We start from the raw sequence: 25201 nt of genomic DNA on the forward strand, positions 1-25201 counted from the left end.
AGGTTGGATGTGACGATCTCCTTCCTCTTTGTCTCCCCCAACCCCGGGGGAGGGGAGGGGAGGGGAGGGGAGGGGAGGGGAGGGGAGGGGAAGGCTTTTACTGTTGCTCCCATCATTTTCAGTGGGTAGGATGGGAACAGAGGATAGTCGCGAGGACAGCAGGCAGGGGGATTGGACTGGATTCAGCAAACGGTGGAAAGCTCTTGGCTCCCGAGCCAAACCTTTTCTAGATTCTAGAATCCAGAAGATGGTCTGGGACCAAGGACGACAGTCATTCCGGCTGTGGCGGAAGGGGACAGTGAGGCTTTGGCAGGGCTGGAGATTGACAGGCTTTCCAGCCGCTCCATCTTCGGGCGACTCGACTTTATTATTTTTTTCTTTCTTATTTGTCTAATGTAGGAATCTTGGGGGGTGGGTGGGCACAAGAGACCCACAGGGGAGAAAATGAATAACAGAGACTCCTGGGTCCCCTTTAGGGTAGCGCCTGGAATCTTCTAGCCTGTTTTATCTCTGAGATGACCCCAGAAGATAATGGGGACCAGCTTTGAGAAAACTGGCCCCATTAATTGGCCGGGTCGACTGGCTTCTATTCGGCTCATCATTCTATCGGGCCCCTTTCTTTTCAGTTTATAGCCAGTGTCGGAACTAACCCTCCATGGCCTCCAATGCTGTGTTCCTCCAGATCCTGGGCCGTGAGTTCTGTTCCTATCAGAACAGCTTGCTCATTGCCCACCCTCTGGGGTGGGGGTGGGGCACTATGCTCAGATCTCCCCTTGTCCTTATGACTGGTCGTTGAGTCTCAGCTAAGTTTACGTTGCCTGTAAAACCTGCAGCTCTGACCTCTCCAGCCGAGGGAAGCGGCAGCATCCAGACGGCCTTCTGTTTCTGCGGCGTTTTATTATTTCTACTGCTGAATTCTCTTCAAGTGCCAGCAGCTCACAGTGTGCGGAGAAGATGGTGACTTGCAGCCCCAGAGTAGCTGCTTGCTAGCCTGGTGGCCCGGTGGCCCTGGCTAAGTTCCCTCATCACTTCCATGTTCACGCTTTCTCCCTATAAAGTCTGTATAAAGTCTCCCTGTAGAGGGCGGATGGACTGTGAGCAAAGACACACGAGAGAAGGGGTCCACAGTGCTCACCCAGACACAGGGTGTGTTTAGGCAGAGGGCAGAGCAGTTCTCTCTCTTCTCGTTTGTCCTGAACCCCCAGCTGGACCAGAAGACCCTCACAAGAGAACGGACGCTTTCTATTCCTCTGCCTTCTCCGCACTGAGTTTTCAATAACCTAGTGATGGTGGGGTGCTAGCTAGCAAGAGTGATAGGGGCTTCACCAATACGCTCCCCAGGTGTTACAGACTCACCAGTACGCTCTGCCAGGTGTTACAGACTCACCAATACGCTCTGCCAGGTGTTACAGACTCACCAATACGCTCCCCAGGTGTTACAGACTCACCAATACGCTCCGCCAGGTGTTACAGACTCACCAATACGCTCTACCAGGTGTTACAGACTCACCAATACGCTCTACCAGGTGTTACAGACTCACCAATACGCTCTACCAGGTGTTACAGACTCACCAATACTCTCTGCCAGGTGTTACAGACTCACCAATACGCTCCCCAGGTGTTACAGACTCACCAATACGCTCCGCCAGGTGTTACAGACTCACCAATACGCTCTACCAGGTGTTACAGACTCACCAATACGCTCTACCAGGTGTTACAGACTCACCAATACGCTCTACCAGGTGTTACAGACTCACCAATACTCTCTGCCAGGTGTTACAGACTCACCAATACGCTCTACCAGGTGTTACAGACTCACCAATACGCTCTACCAGGTGTTACAGACTCACCAATACGCTCTACCAGGTGTTACAGACTCACCAATACGCTCTACCAGGTGTTACAGACTCACCAATACTCTCTGCCAGGTGTTGGAGATGACGTGACTCATCTAGCCTTCTCAACAAAGCCGAGGCCAGAGCCAGGATGAGCACCAGCCGGGGAAACTGAGGCAGAGTGGCAAAGGAAGCAGTCAGTCTACCTTGTTGCTCCTTATCCTAGCTAGCATTTGAACTCGGAAAGTCTGCTGCAACCTGTACTGGTATTAGAATTTTAAATGTGTTTTACATTAAATTTTAAAATATTTTATTGAAGCCACACAGCGGTGGTGCACGCCTTTAATCCCAGCACTCGGGAGGCAGAGTCAGGCAGATCTCTGCGGGTTTGAGGCCAACCTGGGCTACAGAGCCAGTCCCAGAACAGCCAGGGCTACACAGAGAAACCCTTGAAAACAACAACAACAAAAACGACCAATTGTACTGTTGTGAAAAATGACCACTGTGCGCACTCCTAGTTTGCCTTTTGTTGCGGTGATAAAACACCGGTTAAAACCAGCTTGGAGAGGAAGGGGTTTGTTTCGGCTTATAGGAAACAGCCCCCCATGGAAGCCAGTGTAAGAGCTCTCGGCAGGGACCTCACAACTGAAGTACAGGAGGAACACTGCTCATTGGCTTGCTTTCAGGCCCACCTGCCTAGGGATGGTACCACCCACAGTGGACAGTTAAGAAAATGCTCCCACCGACATGCTCACAGGCCATCTGATATAGGCAATTCTTCACATGAGGGTCCCTCTTCCAAGGAGTATCAAGTTGACAGCAAGACTAACCAGGACAGACAGACAGACAGATGGACAGACATAGGACCTTGAATTTCTACCTTCTCACCTGCCAGGATCACATGTGGGCCATCTTTGTCCTCGGTACTGCCTTTTATCCCTTTGTCTCCATTTTTCATTTAGTTTTTTAAATCATAAATACCTGGTAGCTACATATTTTACATAAAGTTCATGCTATCATCACACTTAAAAATATAGTCTTTAATATAAACTTCAATTTGTGTTTAAGGATCTCAGATGCACTTATAAATATTTTTCGGTTGTTTATTTGTTCAAATTAGTAGTCAAACGAAAAGTAACTTAGTTTTAATAATGCTTTTAAAAAATATTTATTAGCTGAGCAGTGGTGGCGCACGCCTTTAATCCCAGCACTCGGGAGGCAGAGGCAGGCGGATCTCTGTGGGTTCAAGGCCAGCCTGGTCTACTGAGTGAGACCCTATCTCAGAAAAGACAAACAAGCAAACAAACCCCAAAAGATTTATTTATTATTTTTATTTATGTGCATGTGTGTGTATGTTTGTATGAACGAATGCCACATGTATGCAGGTGCCTGTGGAGGCCAGAAGAGTGCATTGAATCCCTTGGAGCTGGAGTTCCAGGCAGCTCTGAGCCGCCTGATGTAGGTGCTGCGCCCTAACTCACGGTCTTATGGAAGAACAGTATGCGCTCTTAACCGCGGAGCCATCTCTTCCGCCCACAGTAATGGTTTTTAAAGCAGAGTGCCTGGACATTTTGTGTGTTATTGCACTCTCTCTAGAAAAGTCTTCCTTGCGTCTGTTTTGCAAGACACAGTTGCAGGGTTGGTGAGAGATCACTTCCGGGCACTGTCAGCTGTTCACGGTGACCGACTGGACACGGAAAAACACCCTCTCTTGGCTCATTTTACCTGGAAAGTGATGTTTGTGTGTTTACCACAAGAGAGACCTGTTGTCAGGGATGGCGGTGAAACAGCCATAGGAAGAAGCCCCGGGCAGGTTTGGGGTGTGTGTTCAGCGTCTGTCATGAACGTCATCGATCTGCCTTCTCCATTTCTTTCACCATCTCTGCCCCTTCCGCTGGTGTCTTCTTCCAGTGGCACCTGGAAAGTCACTACATTGACTTCCTCCTTTAAACAAATATTTGTAGAAACTAGAGGATGTGCTTAATGATGACGGTGTCTTTGCCTAAATGGAATGCATGTGGCTGGGCAAACTATGAATTGGAGACAACCCCATTGCTGACAGCTTTCAGGGGGTTGTTTTAAACGATCTATCTATCTATCTATCTATCTATCTATCTATCTATCTATCTATCTATCTATCTATCATCTGTCTGTCTGTCTATCTATTTATCCATGTATGTGTCCATCCATCCATCGATCTATCGATCCATCGATCCATCCATCCATCGATCCATCGATCCATCTATCCATCCATATGAGTGTTTGCCTGCATGTATGTATGTGCTCCCACATGTGTGCCTGGTGCCCATGGAGATCCAGAAGAGGGTGTTGGATCCCTTGGAACTTGAGTCCCAGGGAGTTGTGAGCTGCCTGTGGTGGGTACAGGAAACCTAACTCATGTCCTATGGCAGGGCAGTGTGCGCTTTTAACCACTGATCCATTTCTCCAGTCCCAAGGGTTCAGCTTTTTTTTTTTTTTTTTTTTAATATGTGTGTTTATTATTCAGTCTGACCCTACACACTGAAAACGTCTTGCCAAATGAGCAACTATTCAGTGACTGGAAAAATGAAATTAAATGAGATATTTCTGCTTGTTTTGAAATTATACACTCTTGGGGGGGAATCTTGCTTGCTAGCTTCAGTGTAGAGTATTGGGACTTGCCTTGAACTTAATGGATATATAAGACATTATACGTTTTTTATATATATATATATATATATATATATATATATATATATATATATATATATATATATAACTGAGATCATCCTTTAAAACTAGACAGAGAACCATGGATAGATTACACACACATACACACACACACACACACACACACACACACACACACACACACACACCCCTGAAATCCAATCTGCTGCTGCACACATGAGTTTTGTCAAAATCTTTTAAGCTGTAACAGGCATGAGAGAGCGAGCATCTGGGCTTTGGTGCCAGCCAGAGGATTAGAAGAGCAAACTGCTGACTTCAGCTCTTTACTTCATAACTACGAGGGCATTTGTGAAGCTGACTAATACTCTCCAGGGCCATCTTGCCAGTGAGAATTAAGAAACAAGAGATTTTATAAAACTACGTTTTTACTCTCGTCCTGCCCAAAGAAGTGGCACCTCCCCACCACTTTTAAGTCTGTATCATTTTTCTCTTTGGTTATAGAAATTAGGTTCCTGTCTGAATAATTTCTCATGCTCATTTTAAACTATTATGAAAACCGAGTCAGGAGTTGATGGTGTTTTCTTTGGTGAGTTACTTTGTGAGTCTGTTTCTTCTCTTATCTTAAGCTTATCTTTCAACAGACTTTGATTTTTGAAAAATTAAAAACACAAATCTCTGTTCCCTAGTCTTAAGAAGGTGGCGTGATTGTGAGTTGAAAGTAGGAGCAGGAGAATGGAGAGCGTGGGAAAGGGAAGTTTCTGTTCTTTGCAGTCAAAGCTTTCAGCCCAGTCCTGTTCTCTTGCGCAGTCACTGTGGTAGCTTCAAAACCCACCAATGTGTTCATGGGTGATCTGAGAGCATCTGTAAGAGAGGCTGTTACTTAACACCCGTCTACTTGAATCTAGCTCCAGGTCTGTCTGTGCTTTTGAGTGACACATGATGGCTGGTGTTCAGACACGATGGATTCCCCAAAAGCTTGTGTGTCGGAACATTGGTCCTGGTTAGGGCAAAAGTTTCCATCTCCTTATGTGTTTATGAGTAGAAGGTCCGGTCTTTGTAAACATAGCCCCCACCACTCTGCTATAGAATTGGACCTGACTTCTCTACCCACATCTTGACACCCATCATCCAACCTTCCTCTGTCCCTCCTCCCCAACCCTTTCCAACCTCCAGGGATCAGTGCTCTACTTTAAGACAGTTTCTTCAGCATCCACATGGAACCAGTCTTTCTTTGACTGCTTTTACTCAATACAGCATCTACCATCTCCGTTCACTTTGCAGCAAATAACAGAATCTCATTTTTAAAAATGTGGGTCCCATCTCCTAAAGGTTCCCCCACCCCTTAACATTGTATATATGCATTGAGTGATTGCGCTGCCATCCGCAAATATATGCAATTATGGTCTGTCAGTTAAAAAGAGAAAAAGGCAGGGCCAGGGCTCTCCCTCGTGTTAGGTCATGGCAGGGTGTGCTCTTGGGAAAGATTGTGGCTGTTCTTGTGGGACCCTAGCCACTCTCTGGCTTTCTTTCTCACCACGTGATCTCTCCCGTGTGTGTGTGTGTGTGTGTGTGTGTGTGTGTGTGTGTGTGTGTGTGTGATCTACCCATGATTCTCTGTCTAGTTTTAACGGGTGATCTCAGTTAAATATACTCTATATATTTATATTATATATCACTGCCGTGACACCATCCACCATGAGAGGATTCAACCAGGAGGCTTTTAACAGAGCCCAAGCAATGATGCTTGGACGTTCTCCCTCCAAAACTATAAGCTAAGTAAACCTCTTTCCTTTGTAAGTTATCCAGCTTCAGATATTTTGTGATAACATAAAATGTAGTACAGTATATAACACATTTAAAATTTCATCTGATGTGGGTGTGGAGGTACATGCCTTTGGTCCCAGCACGTGGGAGGCAGAGCAGGCAGATCTCTGAGTTCAAGGCTAGCCTGGTCCATAAAATAAATTCCAGGACTGCACAGAGAAAACCTGTCTCCAAAAACAAAACAAAACAAAACAAAACAAAACAAAACAAAACAAAACAAAACAAAACAAAAAACAAAACAAAACACAACACAACACAACACAAAACAAAAAAGAAATCATGTAACAACCAGGCCCTGATCATGTTTTCTGAGCCACTGAGACAAATCTCTGTTAACTTCAGTCCTACCTTAGAAATCCATGTGGATACATGAGCCAGTAAATTCTACTTAATTTTAAGCCAGCTTGACTTGGGGATCCTGTTACTTGTGATCACAGGCACTCAGTTAATCTTAACTGTAATGAAGTTTGGAATCAGATCTTCTGTTTGTGTTACAAACATACTGTCAAAGAGACATGAAGAAGAATGAACACTCATTGAACACCTACTTATGTTATGTTTATGTTTTGTGGTTTTTTTATTTTTATTTTTATTTTTTTGTTATGTTATGTTATGTGCCCTTAACCTGCTTGTGTGAGCTGTAAAGGTTTGGGGTCAGATTAGCCGCCACCCTACCACCCCTGTGTACTTCGTGTGGCCTTGTCGCTGGAGCTGTGCTGAGCGTGGCTTTTACAGTGGGTTTTTCACTATTTCCGCCTTCCGAGAACTAATCTCACTTCTGCCCCAGTGAAGGCTCTGGGGTCAGCCAGCGCTTTCTTGTTGGCTCTTATGCAAGCCTGTTTTCTTTGCACATGGTAGAAAATCGGCTCAACTGCAATTTCACATTCTCACTGTAATTCCACCAAGAGATCTCTCGTTTTAACCATAATTAAAAGTCATTATCACTTACATGTATGCGGTGATCTCCAAGCCCGGGTTTGATTTGAGAACAGTACACAGAATGGAATCACAGTTTGAGACACGTGGAGGCCAGGGTGGCTTAGTGTGTCAGAACGGAGAGAACACCCGAGGTTCTGTTAGGGAAAGACAGAAGCCATGTAGGCTATTTTGAAAGAATATTTTGAAAGAAGGTTCAGTGGTGCAGACAGCAGTTTCTGGGAGCTTGGGAGTTGGGGTGAGCGGCAGTGGTTACTAGGGAAAGCCCATCTTAAAGTGATAGCAGGCCACTGAGGCTCAGAAGTGGACTAAGGAGACGATCCCTAGAGCAGGTGTTTGTGACCTGTTTCCTTCTCACGATCCTTTGAATGTCTTATTTGGGTATGACAGAAACGACTCCATTTCACAAGAACGCAGTTTTCATTCCTCCCAGATGCAAGCAGACTTTTGTTTGAACACAACTGTCTGTGTTACACTCCAGATGCACGGAGCGATGACAGCGTTGGATGTTTCGTGGTTTTCTGAATTCCCAGCACCTTGTGTTGCCACAGTTATGTCTTTTTCCTCTGTAGAAAAGTCAGTATCCAGTGAGGCCCCGAGGCCAGCGCTGACATGTGCCTGGGAACAGGGTCCTTGTGCTCTGAGCAGGAATCAGCTTCCCTTCCCCGCCAGTTCTGCTTTCCTGATGTGGAAAAGGCTGGCCCGTCACTAGCCACTCTTGTGTGGGGCTTAGATGAGGCGAGCTAGGGGTCCTGCAGGGTATGTGTGTGAGCTGAAATCAGTTGAGGTGAAAATAGATCTTTCATCATAGTCCAATGGCTCTTTGAAAAGAAATTAGTCATGTGCTTCATTCTCAACAGAAAAGCAATAATTAAGGGACCTCCTCCAAGAATTAGAAATTCGTTATGGCTCTGTGTTATTTGATCCACTGTCAGTTCATTGGGGGAAATTCACAATGAAGAAGGGTGACTGGGTACGAGTCCTTTGCAATTGGTTTTTAAAGGCTGTAACAGGTGGGTCAGCATTCTTAGAAACTGTTTTCAAGTATCATTAGCAGCGTGCGACAAGGGGGTTCTGCATTTCAGAGCTTTACCCTCTTTTTAAGGTCTGGGGTATGGCCGAGGGAAGCGTGTCGGATCTCCAGGGACCAGGCTGACCCTTAGGCCTGAGTGGAGACGGGGTGTGGGAGCTGGCTTTTTTTCTCTTTCTTCCCCTGCTGAGGGTGGGCAGTGGAGGGGTGTGAATGTCAGCCGGAGTTGCTGAAGAAGGGTTCCAGGAGAGGAGAGGATTTGAAAGGCAGGATGCGGGAGGTTAAAAGGTTGTCCTGTCCCAACCACACCCACTGAAATTGTACGAATGCAAGGAAAAGTTTGGCAGGAAAGAGGCCTCGCCTTCTTTTTCCTTACTCACTCAGCCCCCTCATTTGGCTTTGAACTTGGAACCTTTCCTCTTTAGTATTGCCACATTGCAGCTCCCGCCAGGAAACAGGTTGCTTAGGTAGTTCCTGAAGAGATTAATAATTGTCCCAGGATTCACGCTTAAAAACCCTGGTGGAAAATTTGGAACTATGGAAATGTTTTGTGAGTATCAGACTTTAATTATGGGGGGAAGGACAAGTCTACAAGTATTTTCTTAGTTGTCAGAATTTTGTGAGGCAGTGGAGAATCAATCTATGAATTTATTTTAAAAAAACTGGTATAAAATTAAAACAATTTATTAATCCTACCTCTTCTACTTCACTTTGCTGTGGCTCAAATCAGTGCCAAAACCTAACTTCCGGGTTGGTCTCCCTGCGTGGTGTTGGTTTGTTAGTTTTGGCATCTGAGGACTCACCCAGTGGCCTCATGCACGGGAAGAGATGCTCTCCCTCTAACTGGCTCTTTTTTCTGTGAGAGCGGGCCTCACAAGGTTGCTGGGGCTAACCTCGACTCACTCAAGCACAGGCAGGCCTTGGACTTGAGACCGTCCTGCCTCAGCCTCGCAGCCCAGGCTATGCTCCCAGACCTGGCTCTCACTGTTTTTTTTTTTTTGTTGTTGTTGTTTGTTTGTTTGTTTGTTTACTAGGGCAGCTGTGGGCCGATCCACCCACTTTCCGAGGTTTGCTCACTTTCCTATCTTCCAGAGGCTTCGTCCTGTAACCCTGGAGCTAGTTAACGTAGCTTTCTAAGAGCAGTGACTTTAAAGATTATCATTATCCACCCCCCTTCTTCACACCCTTGTCTCATCTCATTAAAGACTTGATTCAAATTATCTGAGGAATATTAGCTGAGCCAATTAGATATTATTTGTATTTTTAAAGCGCCAGAAAACTAGATTCTGCAACTTGTCCTTATGCACCCCCCCAGCCCTGTACATTCCTCAATTAAAATGAAGGTGAGGTTAATTGTCATACAGAATGCTCCCATACCCATTCAAGGCCTCTGCAGCCCCAAGCGGCCATTTAGAGCTGTCAACAATGGCACACACCTCTCTTAAATGATGCTGAAGATCAGCTGGCTATTAAGAATATTTTACTAATTTGTTACTCAATTTAGATTATCCAGGGTACTGGTTTGCCTCAGACTTGTCCCCCTGAGGCAGAATGATTCAGTCAAATTTTAATATTGATGAGCGTAGTTCTTAATAATCCTTCTAAATTTACTTACCCCCCCCTCCCCATCTAATACCTGCCTGCAGGTAGTTAGATCCAAGCTGGGCATGGTGACACACGCCTGTAATTCCAGAACTGGCGAAGCCCCAGAGGCAGGAACATCTGGAGTTCAAGGCCAGCTCAGTTTAAGGAAACACTATTTCAAAAAACCAGCTCAAAACAAAATTGAAGTCCAGTCCAGACTAAAAGGCCAGTGCCTCCAGCTGATTTTTCTGGGAACTTTTATACTTTGCCTTTGGAATGGGTCCAGAATTATCTAATGCTACTCTGCTTAGCGATGGTGAGGCTGGTGTGTGTGTGTGTGTGTGTGTGTGTGTGTGTGTGTGTGTGTGTGTGTGTTCATGTGTTTGCATGCATGTAGAGGCCAAATGTCATTCCTCAGGATCCACCCAGCATTTTCTTTTTGAGACAGGCTATCTCGCTGGCCCGAAGCTGGCTGACGTGTAAGTCAGGGATCCCCCTGTCTGCTCTCCTCCATGTTCTGGAATAGCAAACACTGCCTGGCACACCCAGTGTTTAGCTGCTAACTTCTGTGTTAGCTGCTTTTCTGTTGCTGTGATGAAGCCCCATGACCAGAAAGTAATGTAAGAGAGTTTATTTTGGCTTACGCTTTTGGAGGGATGGAGTCCAACATGGGCAGGAACAGCATGGCATACTAGGGACAGGAAGCTGTCTGATTACATCTTTCATTCACATGCAGCTCGGGGGAGAAGGGATATCAGGAAGAAGATGAAGCTATAGACTTTTTTTTTTTAGTTTTTCGAGACAGGGTTTCTCTGTGTAGCTTTGCGCCTTTCCTGGCACTCACTCTATAGCCCAGGCTGGCCTCGAACTCACAGAGATCCGCCTGCCTCTGCCTCCCGAGTGCTGGGATTAAAGGCATGCGCCACCACCGCCCGGCTAAAGCTATAGATTCTTCAAGTTCATCCGCGGTGACACACTTCCTCCAGTCAATCTTTACTCCGCAAAGGCTCCGTCATCTCCTCAAACAGTGCCACCAACTGGGGACCAAGTGTTCAGATACACAAGCCTATGGGGGCAGTTCATAGTCAAACTACAATGTCAAGTAGACGAGACTAGTTGATCATCGAGCCCCAGGCATTTTTCAGTCTCTGCTTGCCCGTGATCTGGGATTGATTCTAACACTAATGGAGTTTGTTAAATTATTCTTAAGAAAATATTTCTCTGGGAAGCATATAGAGGGGCTATTATAACAAAAAATGTCAAATATTCCCAACCCATTCTTAAATAAAACAAAATGCCACACAACACAGAAGCTAGATCCAGGTTATATACAGAAACATCCTGGAGAAGTCCAAACTCAACAGTCCACCAGGCATGGATTAGTCTATGTTGCCACAACAGAGAAACAACAACCGGGAGATGGGGGGTGTTATTTGCTTCAAGGAGTGACTTGAAACATTGCCAGCCTTGGATTTATTTCTCTCCCTCAGCCTAGCACGGCACCAGAGTAGTGTGTCAATATGTGCTGTTCTGCCAACACTTGAGATGCTTCAGAGGGACCACGTGGACCTCCTAAGGTTTAGATAATGAGAGTGGTTGGGCCGTTGGTCACTCTGTGACTGTCCCATTTGTGGCTTTATGCTAGGACAGTCTGCGTCAGTGGAGAGCTGGGCCTCTTTGGGATGAGATGTTGACATGCTTCTTAGAGTCCCACAAATGAATAACATGGAGCTGGAGCTGTGAGAGGTGGTTGAGTTGACCCTGCTTTAGATTCCTGTCTTCACATGTGTGAGCTAGCAGTTGGGAGAATCAAGGTCTTTAGAACCATCACCAAGATCCAGTTCTTTGTCACTTACAGTGTTGTTTTAATTGATTTCTTTTTGCTTTTATTTATTTATTTTTGTTTGTTTATTTATTGTGTATCTGTATGTACTACCAAGTGTATGCAGTGGTCAGGGGACAACTTGTAGGAATTTGGTTCTTTCCTATCACCATGCGGCTCCTGGGATTGAACTCAGGTCATCAGATTTGGTAGCAAGTGATTAATGCTATCTGTTAATACAAAGCAAGGAAAACACAAAGTCTTATGCATTCGCTACTTGCCTTGAATTTCAGTTTGAGACTATGGTAGTTTGAATAAGAATGGCCCCTAAAGGTTCATATATTTGAATGCTTAGGAAGCAGCACTATTTGAAAGGATTAGGAAGTGTGGCCTTGTTGAAGGAAGTGTGTCCCTGGAAGTGGGCTTTGAGGTTTCAAAAGCCCAAGCCAGGCCCAGTGTCTCTCTCTTCCTGCTGCCTGTGGATCAGGATGTAGAACTCTCAGCTCCTTCTCCAGCACCATGTCTGTCTGCATGCCGCCATGTCCCACCATGATGATAATGGACTGGACCTCTGAAGTTGTAAGCCATCCCATTAAATGCTTTCCTTTATAAGAGTTGTGGTCATGGTGTCTCCTCACAGCAATCAAATACTAATACAGATATTCATCATTTACTCATTCATTCATTCATTCATTAAACCACACTTAGCCTTTACTTTGTGTTGGGTACTACACTGGAGGGCCTGGGCCCCTACCTCAAGAAGCATCTAGCTCCGGATGGAAGAGATCCTTATGATGTAGATCTGTGGCTGACCATGAATCTTCTGGTGTGTAAGGTGTGGCACATCTGAAGGGCAAATGAACTTTACCCTCTGAAGTAGCAATGCTGAAGGAAGGAGACCTGTGGCCTTGAGACAGAACATTGCTACAGCCATTCCAGCTCTTTCCCTGACCACTATGTGGCTTTAAGACAAGTTTTTTTTTTTCCTTCAATTCTGACTTTTCATCTGAGTATGAAAAAGAATATACAAATTGTCTAAAAACCCTGGCATAAGGGCTGGGGAGATGGCCCAGTGAGTCCAGTGGTTGCTGTATAAGTGAGAGGAAATGGATTTGGATCCGTGTAAAAGCATGATGAAGCTTGTCTGTAATGGCGAGATGGGAGTAGGAAACCACCCTTTCAAGCTCATGGGCCAGCTAGCCTGGTATGCAGTGGGGTAAACAAGAAAAGCTTTCTTGGACAAGGTGGAAGGTGAGGACTCATACTTGAGATTGTTCTTAGACCTCCATTATTCCTTGTGACATACATGTGCACTTACACATGACTGTACAGGTACACATAGACCAAACCAACCAACCAACCAACTAACCAACCAACCAATGAACCAACCAACCAACTAACCAACCAACCAACCAATCAACCAACCAATGAACCAACCAACCAACCAATGAACCAACCAACTAACCAACCAACCAACCAGCCAGCCAGTCAACCAACCAACCAACCAACCAACCAACCAACCAACCAACCAACCAACCAAACCTTGGCACAGTGCTTAGCAACCAGTTTTCAATGTATCATGATTCTTCTTACTGCTTTTTACATTGTTATTGGAGACAAAGGATTGTACTAGACAGAGCACTGCAGCCTTTGGCCGAGCAGTTCTGGCTCTGCCACCAACCTTCCGTGTGTCACTGGGGCGAGGCTACCCATGCCTGTCTGTAGACCTTATATGGGATCCTGAATGGGCAAAATCAGAGTTGATCTGTTTCTACTTGTTGGTTCCCTGTGAGTAATGCTGCTACAAACATTCATGTACGTGTCTGTGTGAACCTGTGTTTGCATTTCTGTGGGGTGTACTCTAGAAGCAGAATTACTGGATCATGTGGTAACTGTTTAACTTTGAAGAACTGCTGGGCTGTTTTCCAATGTGGCTGCACCATTTTATAATCTTCCCAGAACCCTGGAAAGATCCAGATTTCTCCCTCTTCCTTGTCAACACTTCTTATTGTCCATCCTTTTATTTTAACCATTTCAGTGGTGTGAAGGAGTAACTTCCTGTGGTTTTGACTTGCATTTCTCTCATGGCAAAGGATGCTGAGTATCTGTTCATGTGCTCATTGACTGGACAAATCCCTGGAGAAATGTTAATTCGAATCCTTTGCTCATCGTTTTTTGCTGTGCATGTGTGTGCATACAGGTGTGTGCATGCATGTGTGTGCATGCAGTGTGTGTATGCATGTGTATGCATGCAGTGTGTGTATACATGTGTGTGCATGCAGTGTGTGTATGCATGTGTGTGCATGCAGTGTGTGTATGCATGTGTGTGCATGCAGTGTGTGTATACATGTGTGTGCATGCAGTGTGTGTATGCATGTGTGTGCATGTGCATGCAGTGTGTGTATGCAGGTGCAAGTGGATGCCAGAGGTCAGTCCTCTCCAGGTGCCATCTTTTTTTTTTTTTTTTTGAGACAGGGCTTCTCACCTGCATGGAACTTACCAAGTAGGCTGGCCTGTAAGCAGTGAGCTCCAGGGATCTGTAGTCAGAAGATTTTCCTGTGTCCCACCCAGTCTGCAGCTGCTCAGACATAAGTAAACACACAGAGGCTTATATTAATTAAAACTGCTCAGCGATTAGCTCAGGCCTACCACTGACTAGCTCTTAAACTCAGCCCATTTCTGTTAATCTACATGTTGCCATGTTTTCCGTGGCTTTACCCGTGTGCCATTACATGCTGCTCCCTGGATGGCGGGCTGGCATCTCCTGACTCAGCCTTCCTCTTCCCATAATTCTCCTTGTCTGCTTATCCCACCTATACTTCCTGGCTACTGGCCAATCAGTGTCTTATTAAACCAGTGTACAAAAGCACTGTCCCACAGCAGGGATCTGCTTGCCGCTGCTTCCCCAGAGCTTGGTTTACAAGAGCGCCACCCCACCCAACACAGGTCCTTGTGTTTGCAAGGCAAGCACTTTACCAGAGGAACTGCCCCGGCCCTCCCTGGTCCATCTCTAAGGTCTTTCTTTGGTCCATCTCTAATGACTTTCACTGCTTGTTTTGGGGAATTGGCCTTTACACTCCCGTTCTCCAGACTGATGACCATGGCAGCAGTATAGGAGTTCCCAGTGACAGTGTCACACTGGACCAATGTGACTATGTCCATAAGAACCATCTGTCCCTGCGTCTCAGTGGCTTTGCACATTGACACTTATTTCTTTGTCACACAAGCTTTGCGATCTCAGGATATGTCAGCCCATGGCTCTTGTCTACTTTTTATGAGGCCCACAGCTGAGAAGTTGTTCAGGGACTGTGGGGCGTTTACCCACCACCCCCACAGCTTCCCAGAGTTTTCTTGAGTGCGAGCAGCAGGAAATATTAGATAGAAGGATTTATAGCGGAGAGTCTTGTGGAGATAAACAGATAGAAAATAAAGGATAGCCTCGAGAGGGCCTGGAACCTATTCCAACGGGCCCCGACTGTCTCTGGTCCAGTGTTTTTATAGAGACGCCAAGGGGTGGAGCAAAAGACCTCCTCCCCCAGCACAGCCAAGTGCAGACCATCTCAGACACCTGCACTCAGGCCCGTGGTCCTGATCATCCTCTATTCGGACCTGCTGGGTAAAGCCACGAGGAACCCCAGAACGGGCTCCCACAGGTCCCCCCTTCTTAATATATAAAAAAATAACTATTAATGGCTTACAGCAATCTCCATAGCTGTTACACCTCCCAGTATGGGAGTAGAGGATGATATAGATGGCATTTCTCTTTTGAATTAGGTCCAAGGTGACCACAGCAGTCTTAGCTGCCTCAAGCCCTTTCTAAACCAAAAACTCTTAAGGCAACTACAAACTTAAAGAATCCCTTAGCTTCATCATCACCATTAACAGGTTAACATAAATATTGCTATACATAGTTACAATTCTTTCAATCTTACAACTCAAAGCAAACTCTTAACAGAACCATTAGAATTAGCATATATGGTGCTATATATAGTTAACAATTTTCTCCGTCTTACAACTTTAACTCAGTCATTTGAATTTTCATGTTAACAGAACATAGGAAAAACTTCGATGTATTCACATCAAACTTAAACATTTCCTTAAATCCACAAAGCCAGGGTGCATTAATATCAATAGGTTTCTGCGAACATAATTCAATCTCATAGCTCCTCCTTTTCTTTATAATTTTTAAGCAAAATCTCAAGCCTAGTTAGAAAACCCAAACTTTTCTGTTTAAACAGTTCCATTTGTAACACAAAACCTGTTCAATAAGTAATTCCATTTTTACATAAACAGTTCCACAAAACAATTCATAAATCTCCAGTTAATAAAGCATATATGCATACACAAAATTGCATCTTGATTCTAAGTAGAAATACATTTCTTCGTTTAAACAGTTCCATTTTTAACCCAATTCCAGAAAACCGTTCCTAGGTCATTACTCAAAACTGTCCCATTGCAATGAAATCTCTATGGTTTGTTTCATTTAAGTCTTAAAATTCAAATGATAAATTCTGGTACTAGCCTTCCAAATATGAGAAATCCATAACCAAAATCTTTTTGTAATTTTATCTCATTTTAAGTTCAAAAAGTTCAAACAGGAAATAAATTCTGGTATCAGGCTTTCACTTCCAAATATGAAGAGACATTTTTCAACCAAAACTTTTTGCAGTTAATTTTTGTTCAAACAAGTGTCTCTGCAACTTTTGTTCTCACAGACCTTTTTAGTTATAGTAATATTTTAAACCGCACTGTTTTTGCTGTTAGCTCAGGTTTTTCTGTGCTGCGTTGATATTCCACGAATCTCAGCTGCGGATGCCTTGTGCCGGTTCTGGCGTCCGCCATTCTTAGCTTCTTAGCGGCTTCTGGAGCGTTTGAAACCATTCAGACTGCCTACTTTGCAGTCTACTAGGACACTATCTCCTGTGTCTCAGGTGTTTTCACCATATACATTAATAGACTCACACTTAACATTTACACTTTTTCACAAACTCACATAACATGTGCTTAAGCATAAACTCACTCAACATTACACATTTTTACAAACTCACATATTAACATCTACTTATTTATACTTTAAGGAAACTATAGAACTACTTTAGCAAATACATTTCTTATTAATTCTCATATCCTTATATTCATTCCATCTTATTTCTTATTTAAACTTACATTTACAACTAGCATCTTACAAGCTTATTACTACATGTCTTAAGACTACCTTAAATACTTCTCACTTATTTCTTATTTAAACTTACATTTACAACTAGCATCTTACAAGCTTATTACTACATGTCTTAAGACTACCTTAGATACTTCTTACAAGCTTATATTCTTAAAGGAACTCTATTGATCTATTTTACAAACTTATATAGGCTACCATTAGCATATATCTAACTTAGCAAACACCTAAAGATTTCTTAACACAGATCTAACAAGACAGAATTTTACAAACTCACATATCTTATATTCGTCTCTCTACTTCTTACTCTTAATTATTATCACCATCTCTATCAGAAAGATTCTCTTAACTAGACAGGAAGTACGTACATCATTTCTAAAGTTTACAGTTTATAGTTAGCTTTGTTATAAAGCACTGGGATTTAGTGAGTGTTGTCATTATAGAGTTGTGATACTTGTTGCTAGGGGATTGTAACATTCTCAGGACAAAGCCACACCCCAAAGTTGCGAGTTCTCTCAGCAGTTTCGGACAGGCAGAGATGCACTGTCAGCGGTAAACGGTTTTTTAACTAGAGGCTGTCCCTTCACCCAAATTCATAATAGCTCCCCTAAATGCCTCAATTCAGACAAACGTTTCTATTACAGCAGCACTTTTGGTTTGCTCTACTGAAAAACTTCACTTTATTAGCTTTAACTACTAATGTTATTAGCAGCGGTGATATTTAGCATTGATTTCTTATAAGGAACTTTCAGGTAAAGCAACTCTTTTGTAAGACAGCTAGATTTTTCTGAAGTTTGTTTCCCATCTATAAAGCAGTCATTTCTTTTTTGAATGCCTGTTTCCTTGTCTCCTTATTAGATTTGCAAAGGAATTACTCATTGCAGGTAGTTTGTTCAATAAGGCAAAGAACTTTAAATTCAACATAAGTTTCTTCATATCTAAGACGACAACGTTCAGTCTATAAACTGTTTTCCCCTGTTTTAAGGATTTTAAAGTGGCTTGTTTGTTATTATAGGTACCTTTTTGTCATCCAACTGCCGTAAAAACTTTGCACAGCTATTAGGGTAAATAAGGCATTTACCAACGGAGCCCCAAACCGCGAAGCGCCTAGTTCCACATCCTTTCAATTTTTCATTGGAACTGACACTTAAACTCTTAGATGATTTTCCTCCTTATTCTTTTTAAAGGCTGTATTTTAAGTTTACTATGAACGTATTTTTGAGCTGACAAAAGTGTTTCAGGGCAATGTCGCCATCTTTAGTGGAAAAACTACCTTTCCCAGAATGCATTTCCCTTATATCTGTCCATAATAATATCAGTCCCATATCAGTCCCTTATATCAGTCCCTTATATCATTTCCCATATTTCTTATCGGGTTTGAGAGTCAACTGGTTCTCTTTTACCAGACTTGCTTACAAATTCTTCCCCGGGAGGTTTGAACAAAGTTTTTTGGCTTTTGCAACGGGCGATTTGAACAAGCATTTTACATTTTCAGCTATGGGACATTGGGAGGTTTCTGGTCTCTCCTCAGCTGGCTTCAACAGGTGTCTCTCCTTCATCAGACACTGGCCCCCGAATCAGAACCACACCTGCCTCGTTAGCCGGCATTGAGGCTGGCATTTCTGATAGCAACTTTCCTCGGGGCTTGTGTTTGCCTTAGCCAGTCAGTGAAAAACAAGATCATTTACAACAGCTTTTCCATAGCTCTTTCAGAGAGATTTTCTCCCACTGATCTTATTCTCATTTTGTTTATTCCTTACCCCCCAGATGCAGAGCTTCAGGTATCTGTCTGCAGCTCTGTACCTCTGCTAGCTGCCTTTCGAGGTAGGGGCTTTTTTTCTCCCCCTGAATCTGCCTCAAATTCTAGCAGCTTTTTCAGGTCATATTTTCTGGGGAGGATTATGTCCCTTCTCTGTTTCTTCAGCGTCTTTCTCCCAGACAGTTCCCAGTTTGGTCTCAATTTATCCCCTCTACCCCAGAAACGGTTTCCGACACTAGAGCGGCGGCTTTCCCTGCTACTGAAGGTAGGGTTTTTTTGTCCGTTTCTGTTTTCTGGGTCTGTGTTGTTTGCGTACAGACTGAAAATCTAACAAGGGAGGTTTTTGCCATTTCTAAACTCCCATTAGGACAGGTGCTTTGTATCATCAGGCCTTCACCTGGCCCAGTCCCCCAATGGGTTGTGTTTGCTTGTCTGGGTGCTCAAGGACAGAGCTTATGTCAGAGGCAATCACCCCTCAGGGCTATACTCCCTCATCTCAGGGAGTCAGTTGAAACAAAGCTTTTCTCAAAGAGATGCTTTCTCTGACAGAAAGAAAGCTTTACTCCTGGATAGTTCTGTTCTGCCCTGGCTGGGCTCTTTCCCCAGACAGCGTTCTGACTCAGCAGCACAACTGCTTCAGACACAGTTCAGATTTACTGTTTTCCCAGAAAGGTCCTTTCTCTGATAGGAAAGGTTTTTTCTCAGATTTCTTTTTGCAGCTGTGGACCTAACAACCCGGGACTTGTAGGAAAGTGGACAACTGTGCCGTTCCCACTGGCTTTAGCTTTGTTTTGTTCATTAGCAATCTTCCCCTGGGTGCTGCACCTTCCTGCCTCAGCTCTGTGCTCCAGGAAGTTTACAACTGCAGGAACCCTAGTATCCCCGAAATGCACTCCAACTCAGAGACGCTGGCCAGTCACCTCTGGGTTTTTGGTCACAAGCGAGGATACAATGCTAACAGTTTGCATTGCTTCAGGGGATCTTTGCATTAGGGCGATTAGGAGCACCTTTTCATTCTGAAATGCTCACTCAGAAACAAAACCCTTGATGCCTCAGCTCGGCTGGCTGTAACTGTGAAGCTTGGCTTTTTGCTTTTCTCTGGTAAAGTTTCCAGCCCTTTTGGGCTCTCTGTAGCTCTTCACCCACACTCTCCCAAGCGTTTCCCTCAGGGTACTCTGACCCACTGTCTTTTACTAGCTTGAAGAGACAGAGCTTAGAAGAGGTTTTTAGGAACTTGTCCCAGCCTCCTGCATTGCAGGGAGGATTGTTAAAGCTTGAAAACTTAGAGGTTTTGCTGTCTTAAATTTGTTGTTTTCCCTTAGAGCTAATCACAGGTGGTCCCCATACTAATATCTTCAGGTGATTCTACTCTCCTCTTTCTGAGAGAGGTTAGAGGCTTTAGTTTTTAAGTTTCTTAAGAGAGAAAGATTAAGGCTTTTTAGAGAGATTTTCCCCCCAAATTTTTCAAGAAAAGCTTTAGAGTTTAAGAGAAAGATTTTTTTTCCCCAGGAGAGAGACCAACTTTTCCCAAAACTTCCCAACTTTAAACTTTGACTTCTTACACCCCCATTTTTGCCTCAGGGAGAAATTACTTTCTCCTGCCGCTTGGACTTAGCATTTCAGCTGTCCCCAGGACAAAAGCTTCCATAGGAAACTTTTTCTTCCCCATAAGCTCAAAGAAGAGCTTTTTTACTACCCGAAAAGCCCAAAGAAAGATTTTTTCCCCAGTTTGCTTTCAAAGCCCCCAAAGTTAGAAAATTGAGTTTTTCTGTCTAGTTGCCTTACTTATTTTTTCCTACACAATCTTATACTTCTAAGTTTTTCCTAAACTATATTACTACCCTATATCTTATACTTATCACAGATAGAAATTGAGAAAGGGATAGAAGATAGAAAATTGACAGAAGAGAATTTCGCTGCAGCATCGGACATCCTTCCAGTCCGCTTTCCTTTTCTCTCGAGGATAAAACGCCTGCCTTCCCAAAAAATATATATAAAAATATATATATATTCCATAACACCGGCATGCCTTTCCACTGGCAGGGCTAACTCAGCACTTTCACCAAAAACTCTGTAATAAAACTATTATTTTCCTTCATCTTTAGTCCCTATTACTTTGTCTTAAGTCCCTGTTCATTTGTCTTTAGTCCCCCCTTTTTTTGTCCCTTTTTTTCTTTAGTCCCTTTTTTCCCCTTTCTTTAGTCCCTTTTTTCCCCTTTCTTTAGTCCCTTTTTTTCTTTAGTCCCTGTTCATGGCGCCATTCTGTGGGGCGTTTACCCACCACCCCCACAGCTTCCCAGAGTTTTCTTGAGTGCGAGCAGCAGGAAATATTAGATAGAAGGATTTATAGCGGAGAGTCTTGTGGAGATAAACAGATAGAAAATAAAGGATAGCCTCGAGAGGGCCTGGAACCTATTCCAACGGGCCCCGACTGTCTCTGGTCCAGTGTTTTTATAGAGACGCCAAGGGGTGGAGCAAAAGACCTCCTCCCCCAGCACAGCCAAGTGCAGACCATCTCAGACACCTGCACTCAGGCCCGTGGTCCTGATCATCCTCTATTCGGACCTGCTGGGTAAAGCCACGAGGAACCCCAGAACGGGCTCCCACAAGGGACATCATCATTGTCCCAGTCACAGGCATGACCTGGACACACGGCCCTTGCTGTGAAGGAGGATTCACTGTAGTTTTCTATTGCAGAGAGTGCCGGTGATGTCAGCTGTGGTCACCAGCTCTCATTCTGTGCAGGAGTCACCTGGGACCACCTCAGGGCACCCGTGAAAAGGGGAGAACAGTTCCATTGTGGCAGCCTCATGCTTCTGGAAAAGAGCTTAGTGGATGATGGCGTGAAACTACAATACTTTACCTGGTGGCGGTGGTGCTCGTCTTTAATCCCAGCACTTGGGAGGCAGATCTGTGAGTTTGAGGCCAGCCTGGTCTATAGAGTGAGTTCTAGAACAGCCAGGGCCACACAGAGAAACCCTGTCTTGAAATACAAAAATCCAACCAACCAACCAACCAACCAACCAACCAACCAACCAACCAACCAACCAAGGCCAAACCAAACCAAACAAAACAAAAGAAAAAACAAAACCCAACAAATAAAAACCACAAAGAAGGAAACTACAATACTTGCCTTGGAGACGTGTAGCTAGACCTGGGCTGTCTGCTTCTTGTCTGCCAAGCAGGTTTAGATAGCTTTTTGGGTGAGATAGCTTTCCTAGCTTGCATCCTCATTCCGAGAATTTTTTTTTGTACCTACTATGTGCCGTATGTTGTGCTGAATGCTGGGGCTACGACACTAATCAGAGCTCCCAACTCCTTGCGTACAACGGAGACAAGTGTACAGACAGAGTCACGATTCTGGAGGAGGTCTAGGTACCCCAGCTGCCTAAGGGAAGGCTGATGGGAGTCTGGGAGGGTTCCCTGGTGCTGTCTCATAGTGTGGGAGAAAGAATCTCGGGCATTCCCTCTTTTTCAATTGTGGTCAAATATGTATAATATTTATTGTTTTGATCATACTGTTCAGGAACCATCCGCCATTACTCCTGTACCAAGACCTTTCCCATCACTCCCAACGAAACCTTCAGTACTCACTGAACGGTAACTCCCTCTCTGCACTCCTGCTCTGCTCTGTTCTCCTGCCTGTCTTTGTACATTTGCCAACTGGTCCTTTTTCTAAGCGCCACCATGCAATATTTGTCTTTCTGTATCTGATGTATCTCCTGGAGAGTGACGTTTTCAGGGGGCTGGAGAGACGGCTCAGGAGTTCAGAGCACTTGCTGCTCTTCAGAGGACTTAGGGACAGTTCCCAGGTACCTACATGGTAGTTCACAAATGACTGTAACTCTAGTTTCCCGGGATCTGATGCCCTCTTCTGGCCTTCATAGGCACCAGGTAAATACATGGCCTATATACATGCAGGCAAAACACTCGTACACATAAGAATAAGAAGAAATAAGTCTTAAAAAATAGTAGTAACAATTTTAGGGTATGTCTATGTTGTAGCATATTCAAACAAATATTCATTTGTTTGGTGGCTAATAGTCCATTGCAAGATTTATTTATATGATTTGTTTATACAGACCTGGCTTATTTCTACCTGTGGCTTATTGTGACAAGTGCTGTCATAAAATTATGGTACAAATACCTGTTCAATGTTTTGATTAATTGAGACGGTCTCACTGTGTAGCTTTGGCTGGCCTGGAACGTGCTATGTTGACCAGGTCAGCCTTGAACTCACATACATCCAGACGCGCCTGCCTCCAGAGTGCTGGGATTAAAGGCGTGCGCCACCACACTCAGCAATATCTTCATTAAAAAAATTTACTTTTAATTATGAGATAATTATGGTCCTGCGGGTCACATGAAATTAAAACTGAAAGAGAAAATAGCCTTTCACATTGATAAAATTTTAACATTAAAAAAAAGCTACCTATTAAAATGTGTGTCATTTTTCTCTTAATATGATTTTATGGTCATTAAAGTTATTAAAATGTTTTTGATGGCCAGAAAAGATAAATTTGTGTGTGATAATTTGTTTCATTACTCCTTTGGGTCATTTTGAGATTTATTACTTATTACAAATTTATTATAAATTAGATTGAGATGACCACATCCGCACTGATCCTCGCTGCTGAGTCTATTATTAAACGGAAGTCATTGCATCACAGACGTGAGAATCCAGTGTACTGGTCATGAGTGGCTGGCTTGTTTCATAGGAGTTTTGCCACAGCTGAGGCAGAGTATATGAGATCCTGTCTTCTTCAAATGGCACGGCCATTCTCTCAAAACTGTGCCATGGTGCCCGCACTGTTTCCTTTAGAACAGCCAAAGCCAGGGCAGGAACTCGGAAGGAACCCTCTCCAAGTCTCAGATTCTGTAAGCTGGGAAAGCTTCATAGGTCTGAGTCCTACTCGATGCTGCCCCCACTGGGGACAGCCATTGTGAATGAGCAGCAGCTGACTGATGGGGACCGTGAACTAGCAGGCTAGGGTCCTTCTCCACCTCTGTCTCACAAGTTACACTTGCTCATTCCTAAGCCATCTCATTCCTTGCAGAAACCACCACTTTGGAGAGAGACGTACCTGGGAATTTTCTGGGGAGCCCTTCACTTAGACCTGTTATGGTTCTCCAAAGACAAAGACGTGGATCCACGATGTAATCCTGCTCCCTACTCCCACTACAGACACACTGATACCTCCATAAACAATGTTCCTTCTTCACAGACAGATGTATGTACAGAGAAGGCCAAGCTGGACACCTATAGATAAGGATTCTGAAGGCCACCTGTTGCCCGAGATCCCTTTTCCATGGCCAAATCATGGAGAGTAATCTGGTTTGCTCAAAGTGTACTGACTGAATATTAATCTCATCTAAAACATACCCAGTGGCATCTGGACGGGTATTTGATCAGACGCCTGGCTACAGTGGTCAGACAAGTTGACACATACAGATTTAAAAATCTTATACCAGTCTCCCATATAAAAAAAAACCCTGCAAGACCAACATGTTATCATTTCTCCTGGGAGCCACTAGAGGGCACTATGACCACGGGAAATGGAAGCTGTAAGTGCGCGCGCTGATTCTTTTAGAATAACCAAAGCCCGGGTAGGAAATCTGAGGGAACCTTTCCCTTCAAGTCTCCAATTTTGCAGCTGGGAAAGTTGTCACGGGATGAAAGGCTACACCATAGGGCTGTGGAGGAAAATTAAAGTTAGAGGCTGGAGTTACAGCTGTGACCTTTTGACCTTGGCTTCTTGTGATTCCCATGTTAAGTAAGGCACTTTCATTTTTATTAGTGGTTTAATTGTTTTGTTTGTTATAAGCTGTATCTGAGGAGGAGGCTTCCTCTCATACAAACGATGTCTGTAGGGCTTTCAGCGGGAGTTCTGGGGTGCTAGCTTCTTAGTGTACCCGCATCCGCTTTTTGTTGGTGGTGTGTCCATAGCTAGTTCTGATGAACGCAGTAAGGGTAAAATATTGACTTCCAGGGACACAAGGAAGGCTCGCAATACACAAGTAGTCTGGACATGCAGACTCCTTTCTTTTCACTGTATGCATGTGTGAGCTCTCGTGTGTGTGTGTGTGTGTGTGTGTGTGTGTGTGTGTGTGTGTGTGTGCGCGCGCGCGCGCGCGCGCGCGCGCGCACGCGCGCGTGTGTGTGTTAGTTGCCAGGCGGGGTATTAGGTGAAAGGGGGATGCCCCTGAAAGAACACATGTCATTTTTCTCTGTTCTGTTGGAAAAAAGGAATTGGATCGTCCCACTTAGGAGTCAAATCTAAATTTGAGAGTTCTAGCACATTACCATTTCAAATAGGTGAATAAAAGACTCATTTTTTTGAGAATACATGCAAATTTAAAATAAAAAAAAGCTCTAGCTAATTTGAAAAATGCGGTGTTTTGTTTCAAATACCATTTCTTTCTCTTCTTGTTGCAGTCAATCTTCGGGTTCTAGAACTCGGGTCTCTAGCCGTCACCCTTTCCCCCCATCTTTGGGTAGCCGGCTCGGGCTTAGTCTCTCCACTAGGGGGCAGGTAAAGAAAAGCAGAACTGACCTCTTGCCTCC

At 44.1% G+C, this 25201-nt stretch overlaps 1 protein-coding gene and 1 long non-coding RNA gene across 5 annotated transcripts in view; both read left to right on the forward strand.

The window, feature by feature from the left end:
* Positions 1 to 25201, forward strand: part of Stox2 (storkhead box 2) — a 243440-nt gene that overhangs the window by 26346 nt on the left and 191893 nt on the right. The window contains exon 1 of one of the 4 annotated variants that reach the window (XM_076553344.1): positions 23813 to 24201. The exons of the other annotated variants lie outside the window; for them this stretch is intronic. Coding sequence (XP_076409459.1) covers positions 24180 to 24201 — 22 coding nt within the window. The 5' untranslated portion in view covers positions 23813 to 24179. Of the gene's footprint in view, positions 1 to 23812; positions 24202 to 25201 lie in introns of those variants that run through there. 4 annotated transcript variants of the gene reach the window in all.
* LOC143269032 (uncharacterized) lies at positions 100 to 2306 on the forward strand. Its single transcript, XR_013045304.1, has 2 exons — positions 100 to 1341; positions 1898 to 2306. It is a non-coding gene; the product is annotated as an uncharacterized LOC143269032 (long non-coding RNA).

The sequence above is a fragment of the Peromyscus maniculatus genome, chromosome 17, assembly GCF_049852395.1.
Source record: "Peromyscus maniculatus bairdii isolate BWxNUB_F1_BW_parent chromosome 17, HU_Pman_BW_mat_3.1, whole genome shotgun sequence".
NCBI lineage: Eukaryota > Metazoa > Chordata > Mammalia > Rodentia > Cricetidae > Peromyscus > Peromyscus maniculatus.